This window comes from Arachis hypogaea, chromosome 10 (assembly GCF_003086295.3).
Source record: "Arachis hypogaea cultivar Tifrunner chromosome 10, arahy.Tifrunner.gnm2.J5K5, whole genome shotgun sequence".
Classification (NCBI taxonomy): domain Eukaryota; kingdom Viridiplantae; phylum Streptophyta; class Magnoliopsida; order Fabales; family Fabaceae; genus Arachis; species Arachis hypogaea.
The window spans coordinates 24,545,395-24,553,391 of NC_092045.1; the positions used below are offsets into that span (position 1 = coordinate 24,545,395).

Genomic DNA, 7,997 nt, shown 5'->3' on the forward strand with positions numbered 1-7,997 from the left:
GAAAAAATTAAAATTTTATGTGAAATTGAAAAAATAAATTAAGTATGTAAAATATAATATTATAATAAGATTTAAATTGTAAAATTATCAGACCTAATATAAATTTTGTAAGATCGATTATAATCTGTAATATCAAAAAAATGTAAGAGTTAAATTGAGATTCCAGCTAAACTGAGTATATAACGATATTTGGTAACCGATGACGAGCCAGAAAGTATGGTTCTAAAAACCGAACCACCGGGAACTGGCTAGAAAAAGGTCTGGTCTGCTGTCTATAACCGCCCATTTAAAAACCGTTTGAAAACCGCTAAACCGGATGGAAACCGGTCGGTTGGACCGGGCCAGAAACCGTCCTGTTATGTATAAACGGCGCCGTTTTGGAATTTAAAAAAATAAAAAATGTCACTCCCGGTCAGCCCCCCCCTCTCCCTTTCCCATTCGTGAGTCTCACCCCTCATCTGAAGCCCAAAAATCAACGTTACCAAACCAAAACCCTAGCTTCCTCCTCAACGGTTCTACCGCAGTGCCGCCGCCGTCCGTGTTGTCGGCGCCGTCCGTACTTCCTCTTTCCCCCTGTCCCGAACCCAAGCCCTCTCTTGTAGGCTATAGCTCGGCACGTCGGCCCCATCCTCCGGCTTCTCTGTTCGAGGCTTGGAGCAGCTCGCCGTCGTGTCGCGGCTCGCCACTCGCCGCTCGCCGTCCGTCTCTCCGTCGAAGGTTAGTGGCACTGCTTTCACTTCTTCGGTTCTTCCTTTTATGCTCTGTTGAGTGTTTTCTGAATGTGAAACTGTGAATGGATTAATGGAAAGTTGGAATCCAAATCATTATTGAAATTTTGTGCTGCTGCTGTTTTTTTTTAATTTCTGAAATTTTTGTTGAACTACTGCTGATTTTATGCTGGTTTAGTGTGGTTAGTTTATGCTCTGTTTTGTAATGTTTGTTGCTGGATGGTGATTGTTCTTGATTCTTGGCTCTGTTTAGTCTCTTGTGCTGTTGGTAATGATGTTTTTGATTGGGTTTATCCTTTGAGAGCTACTGTTAGTGTGGTCTGGTGCTGTTTAGTCTCTGTTTAGTTTCTTGTTGAACTGCCAGTGCTGCTACCTCTGTTGCTGTTTCTGTCGTGCCTTGCCATCTTGTTACCACTGATTTCATCTGCCTTCATTCTTGTTCTACTTCAAAATCATGCTAAATTTGTGAGTGTCCGCTCTTTTTGAATATGTTTATAAATAATAAGATTAGACATTGATTTTTCTGATTATGGTTTTTGTCTGTATTTGATGTTGTTCAAATTTCATGATTTTGTTACTGGCTCCTGAAAGTTGGATTTATTTTTCTAATATGCTTAACATCAAAAAGATTTGGAAGAGTTTGTTACTCTTTATTAAGAATGTGCTGAAACTTTGTTAAAATTTGGCTGAAAATTTTGTTATTAGATAGATAGATAGATGGGATATGCCAAACTGAAACTTGAAGGTGGAGAATGTTTCTTATGTCCAGTTGCTTATAGGGAGTGAAAATGACATGTTACCTCAAAGAGGAATGTTGGCAGCCCCAAGAATGGCAAGCCTTAGGAGCTTGCTGAGGCTTGTCACCCTTCATTGGCCCTTTTCATGGATGAGATCAAGATTGGATGAAATCAATAACAACAACATTAACAACAAGAGTGCTTTGCCTTCTGGTTCAATGATAATTTGGTATCTTGCCCTTGAGATTGGAAATTTCTGGTTACATTATTGGCTGTTGCTGATTTATCATGCTATGATGCTGAGCTTGGCTATGAGTAGATGATTGAATATTTGTTATTGATTTGTTTAATTCAATGAATTTTGTTTTTGGTCAATAGTGATATATTGAATGATATTGTTAATAATTATGAAATCAAATGTTAAATTAGATTTTGGTTGATGTAGTACTTTATATTTGGAAGACATTAAAATTTATGTTACACTATAACTATGTTTTAGAGTATTTATTTATAATTTATTTATTATTTTATTATAAAACAGTTTTTTTGGTTAGACCACGGTTGAACCGGTTGGACCAGTAAACTAGTGAACTAGTGACTTGAACGGTTTGATGACTGGTCCGCTTTTCAGAACCTTGCCAGAAAGAGAAGAAAGTGGCAGTGATCGTGTACGAGTGAGTGTGGAGAGTTCAAACGTAAAGGCGCCATGAGGATCACTCTCGATCCATCATCGGATCCAAGTCCTCAACCAAAACGCTCTCCTCTTACTCTTACTCCCACAGATGAACTCGAATGGGTCCCACTCCCCAAACACCCTCTCTTCTCCACCTCATGCGCCGCCACAACATCCCCCGCTTCCTCCAGGAACCTTCTCGCATGGGACGGAGCCTCCCGCCTCTATTTCTGGGACTACCATGCCAACACTCTCCACCGCCTCTCTCTCCGCCTCGGCGACCCCGACCCTACCTCCGTTCTCGCCTCTTCCCCCTCGAAGGTGCTCCCTCGCTTTTGCTTTACTCTAGGGTTTTTCATTGCAAGTTGTTAATTATAAATTATTTGAGTTAATTCAAAAATGGCGGTGAGTTTTTGAATAGGTATTGCAAACTGACGTGGAGCTCAGCTTTGATGTTGAGAGGATCTCTATCAACAGAAATGGAACTGCGATGCTACTTTTCGGTTTTTATAGACTCTCTGTTATGTATCTCTATGGACGTGCTTCCAAGAAAGACGTCAATTTGATATGCAGGTAACAATGTGAATCACATATGTGCTTGCTCCCTTAGCAGCGTTTTAAGGTTTTTCTGGTGAATTGTGTTTTTGGTGTTTGTTTCTTTAGTATTTGCGGTTTACCGATTTAATCACACACTAGAAATAAGAGGAAAACATGATCTCCAACTAATCTTCTAGTCTAGTTTTGATGTATATTGCACAAGTAGAAGGAAGGGTAGTTATCGATTATCACGGAAATGAATTATTTTGGATTTGGCCAGTCTTAAGAGTTTTTCTATACATTGATTCCATCTTTGATTCATGACATAGAATTTGACAAAATTTTAAGTTCGTGGTGGGCTGGGCTTGGAACTGGCTTTGACAAAAATTTTGCATCATGCTCCACATAGGCAGAGTATTATATGTGAGTTTTTCTATACATTGATAAAATGAGGTGTATTACTGTTAGACCAATGAGCTTAAGATTATGCGAGGGTAGATATTAGTACGAACTTTTCCAAGTATTCTGATGTTGAAATTCGGAGTTTACATTTTACTTTTTTTTGTTTGTTTTTTTTTTTGTTTTTTACTGTTATGGGATATGTTACTGCAGGACCATTGCAGTTGGTCCAGAAACTTATTCCAGCGGCAGCAACGATATTCGTGTATTACAAGCGATATGGCACCCTTACAGTGATACTCATTTGGGAATCCTTTCTTCTGACTCAGTTTTCCGGTAAGTTTTGTTCGTCTTCTTCTCTTTACACACACACATGGTCTTTCTAGGTTATTGATACATATATTGGTGTAGGACATTGTTTGCTATGTGCTAGTTGGTCTAGTGGCTGTGTAATAAAATTTACCCTTATGATTTAAGGGTACTTTTTTTTTGTTGCATATAATTAAACTGTTATGGTATCATATTGTTGTATTTATAATGACCAAACTTCAGAAATAATATGCTGATATTTGATATTGTAATATATGACTCGATCTTTTTCCCTACATTATTATTTTAAGTTTCTAAATATATGATAATATTTATTGTCTGATGGATAAAGTGGAGGTCTTCCAAACCTTTAGTATAGGTTAATTCAAATCCTATAAAGGAAAAACAAGCCCAGCTGATATAATCTCTTAATTTCTCCCCTCCATGAAGAGATTTGCATCCAAGCAATAATTTTTTTTTTATTTTGTATTTTTTGGCTGCTAATGATTCTGTTGCCTTTACGTTACTCGGTATTCAAATGTATCATATCATTTCTAACTTTCCTCTCTTCTATTTTTTTTTTCTTTTTGCTTTTCCCCCCACATCCATCCATGAAGTATGACATAACAACAAATCTTCATATAGATGCTTTTCAATTGGTATATATGAATATATCATTATTTATTAAAAAAATATTCTTAATGCAGTCATTTTCTTGTCACGTTTCCCTTTAATTGTAAATTATTCTTTTTAGGGCTTTCAAATTCTTTATTGAAGAATAATTTTAACCGAGACCTTTTGTTCTCACAGTTCTCTCTACTTGTAAACTTTTGTCTTTAGGCTTTTCAATCTGGCTGTGGATCCTTTGCTGCCAGAGCAAGAATATTATCTGCAACCTGTGGAGCCTGGTAGATCAAGGAATGCCTCATCAGTGTGCCCAGTAGATTTTTCTTTTGGGGGTGACCATTTATGGGACAGGTTCAGTGTAAGTTCTGCTGATATTTAATTTTTCAAAATAATCTTGTATCATATTTTAAACTTCAATATCCATGCAGCAAGGTGTGTGATTTATTTTAGTTTTATGATTTGTTATTCATGGTTATTTAATTTTCCTAGAGATTATTGCCTTGTGTTAGTGATCATTTGGGTGCCATATTAAGAAAGTTAATTTTCTTATATAAAATTGTTTAGTGTTGGTAATTGTTTTATACTGCACTTACATAGTTACATTATGGTTGCTCGGCCTTAAGTTTTGTGATACGTGCTTGCAAGTACACAATTATATGTAGATTTTTAACTTTGATGATTACTTAACACATACGTGGATACTTACTTATAGGTATGCTTGTAATACATTTTATTATTTAATGACTTCGTTTCTCACTAGTTGTATTTACTCGATTTCTTTTATTATATTATACTATATTATGTTAATGATTTTTTCTTTCTTCAATTTATAGTAATTTTTTGTTTTGTTTTGTTTTGTTTTGTTTTGTTTTGTGGTGTTGAACAGGTTTTTATTTTATTCAGTGATGGAGCTATCTTTGTCCTTTGCCCTGTTGTTCCATTTGGAAGGTATTTTACTGCTCATGATTATTTGTCTGTGATTTCTTTATTTGCTCTGCAAATATTAACTGTATGTCCTGGATCATTTAACAAAGTATTCTGCCTCAATGTATTATCCATTTGTAATTCTCATCGAGTCTACATTAGGTGTATTTATTTTCTTGAAATTGTTTATATGCTACTCATTGATGTTACTGCTACATAAGTGATTGTTTTCTCTGTTTATCAACAGCCACTTCAAATGTGAGTCCTTATTAGAAATATACAATGATGCACATACATTTGGCCTGAAATCAGCCAACTCTTTAGCGGCTAGTAATTCAAAATTGGCAATCTCCTGGTTAGAAGCAACCTTTCCTGAATTGCTGAACCAAGAGACAGAAGGAGACAACCATTCTTTGCTGAGAGCTAATGCTTATGCTATATTTGATGCATCACTTGTCTTGCAGGTAAACATATATTCTACGATACAACATTAAAGGTTGTATTATCAATAAATAGTAAATTGCCTTTGACACTATGGTCCATCAGTTTTGGTCTTTAAACGATATGATTAGCCTTTTCTGTATTTTGATTTTCTAGGGACCTCTGAGAAGAGTAGGTCAGGGTCGAAATGAGGATTCATTTGGTCGTAGTGTTGAATGTGAAGGTCGTGCAGTCAGTTTTCTATACAATTTAGTCAGCAAAGACTCTATTTTAGTTACCTCCTGGAGTGGTGGACAATTACAGATAGATGCTCTAGCTGATGAGGTCCAACCTCTCTGGACTGTTGGTAGTCCACCTCGTCTCCGTGTTGATTCCTGTGACCAAATTCTTGGCCTTGCTATGATTTGTGAAGCAACTGCCGTTGACTGTCATGATAGACTTGATCACAATGCCTGGTTGGGCAATCCACCCCCTCTGCTGAGACTGGCTATTGTAGATTTGGCACTGCCACGTAGAGCAGAAAGTGCTTACAGTATTTCTTTGTTCAGTGATACTCTTATGCCAGAAAGAATATATTCCCTTCATGATGGAGGGATTGATTCAATAGTATTGCATTTTCTTCCATTCACGAGTCAATCAAATGGGAAGGATGATACAATGAGAACGCCTTCTGTGCATCCTGTTCTTAATACATGCCAGAGTGGTTGTACGTCAGAGCCTTCACTCTCTGGTTTCCTATCATTGTCCGATTCATTTGGATATTCGTGGATAGTGGCTGTCACTCTTTCTCAAGAATGTGTTGTCCTAGAGATGAAAACTTGGAACCTCTTGCTTCCAATAAGCATTGATGCAGAGAAGCCGTCAATTCAAGCGGAAGGAGAATCAAAAGAGAGAGACAAACCAACTATAATTAGCAAAGAACTACTTGGTGGGCCCAAGGAGGTACTTGTTCCTCAGGCAGCTCCATCTTTGCGTTCTGTTGCAGCTGATTCAATTGAAGGCAGATCTACATTACATCAGTATTTCAAGCTGTTTCATGAAACTTATGTGGAGTATGCACATAAGGTAGAACTACCAATTTTTCCCAATATGATCTTTGCATGTTTACCTTTGTTTCATGAATACCTTGTATTTACCTTATTTGATTAGACTGGGCCCATTAAGTTGCTGTCATAGGCCTTGAGTTTGTAGTATATTTACAGAATGTTGATTGTAGTTTACATAATTAACTATATGGAGTTCAATCTTAAATACAGCTATGCTTTCGTTTTCTGTCCTAGTAGGTGTATCTGGAGCTCAAACATCATGCACCTCAGTTGAAGAAAATCATTAATGATCAACAGTCTCGTTTGGGCGATGCACAGCAGAAACTCATAAAAGTTGAGGAGAAAGAGTCTATGTTACAGAAAAGGATAGAACGTGTAACACAGATGCACAATTCCTTGGAAGAGCGTTTGCAGCGATTAAGGAACTTACCTTGTGCCCACAAAAAACCACTGTCTAGAGCGGAGCGACAATTTAAGTCTGAGCTTGGTAAATGTTCTAATATAATTATCATATGTTTTGCCCACGACCTTGTGCTTGATCTTATGTGATGAATCTCTTTTTTCCCCTAACCTATACATCTCCCTCCCTGCATTATCTACTGTTTATATGTCTATATATCTGCTGAGTATTTTGAGATACTGAATCATACTCATACCTTTATTCTTGCCAGACCACTTCAGAGAAGTTGAGTTGGATGCCTTGCATTCTTCCGTTGATGCGCTAAATGAAAGGCTAAGAAGACACATGCAAGCATCCACTAATGCTAGTCGCCAACAACAAAGAATAGCAGGGAAGAAAGTTGGTGCTGGGGAGGACCAGATGTCTATGCTCAAATCATCCCTTGAAAAACTCACTCTCGTAAATACTGAAAATTCAAAGAAAGTTAAGCTTGTTGAGTCTACTCTGAAAAACAAAGAAAAAAGCAGCAGAGAACCAAGCCTGCCTTTGCTTTAAAACCGTCCTGTATTTTACCTTCTATCATTGGACAGTGTGGTTCTTAGTTAAGCTCCTGTACTGTGGCTACGTGTAACTTATGAAGTAACTTCATTTGCCAATGTCAAAAGGAAAGTAGTTGCAAAATATTTGTATGATTTACCTGATTCCCCTTCAATATGGAAAGCATTAGAGAAGTAATGTTAGGGTACTTTTTAGTATTTATTCCTTTTTGAAATGGAGCATCCATTAAAAGCTTGTCAAATTCATTTTGGCTGGTCACCAATGGCAAAAACATTTGTTTAAAATATGTGCTGCAAATGGGTATCGCTGATCAAATCATCATTATGAACCAACGGTTGGTTGAAGTGCTGTGTTTTTCACTTAACCAGTGGTTTCGAATTTCAAGTCCTGGACAATGGACATGGGAAACTGGTATTGGAGTTTATCTCTTCAACTTGCCTCTGCTGAAGCATTCTTAAAAAATGACAGGCGGGCAATTTAATTAAATTTTATAGGGTAAAATATTTTGTCTTTATAGTTTAAAATTTTAAAAATATTCTTAATTTTTTGTTTCTAAGTTTTCAAAAAGTTTAGAATTAATCCAACAATAATGCATGAAAAATTGATTGTGTTAAAGGT

General features: G+C 36.8%; 1 protein-coding gene across 8 annotated transcripts; it reads left to right on the forward strand.

Annotated features, from left to right (window-relative positions):
- The first annotated feature begins 390 nt into the window (after positions 1–390).
- Positions 391–7,556, forward strand: LOC112715403 (nuclear pore complex protein NUP88). Of its 8 annotated transcripts, none has more exons than XM_025767166.3 (11): positions 391–717; positions 1,498–1,694; positions 2,007–2,459; positions 2,560–2,711; positions 3,288–3,410; positions 4,224–4,368; positions 4,897–4,958; positions 5,182–5,398; positions 5,532–6,440; positions 6,659–6,908; positions 7,093–7,556. In XM_025767166.3, exons 3-11 carry the CDS (start codon positions 2,172–2,174, stop codon positions 7,374–7,376), a joined length of 2,430 nt encoding a protein of 809 aa, XP_025622951.1. In that variant the 5' UTR covers positions 391–717; positions 1,498–1,694; positions 2,007–2,171; the 3' UTR covers positions 7,377–7,556. The 8 variants fall into 8 exon arrangements, with proteins under 8 accessions (XP_025622951.1, XP_025622950.1, XP_025622954.1 ...); XM_025767169.3 differs by having other exon boundaries at positions 393–717; positions 2,097–2,459; XM_072204723.1 differs by having other exon boundaries at positions 427–717; positions 1,434–1,694; positions 2,097–2,459.
- The last annotated feature ends 441 nt before the right edge of the window (positions 7,557–7,997 follow it).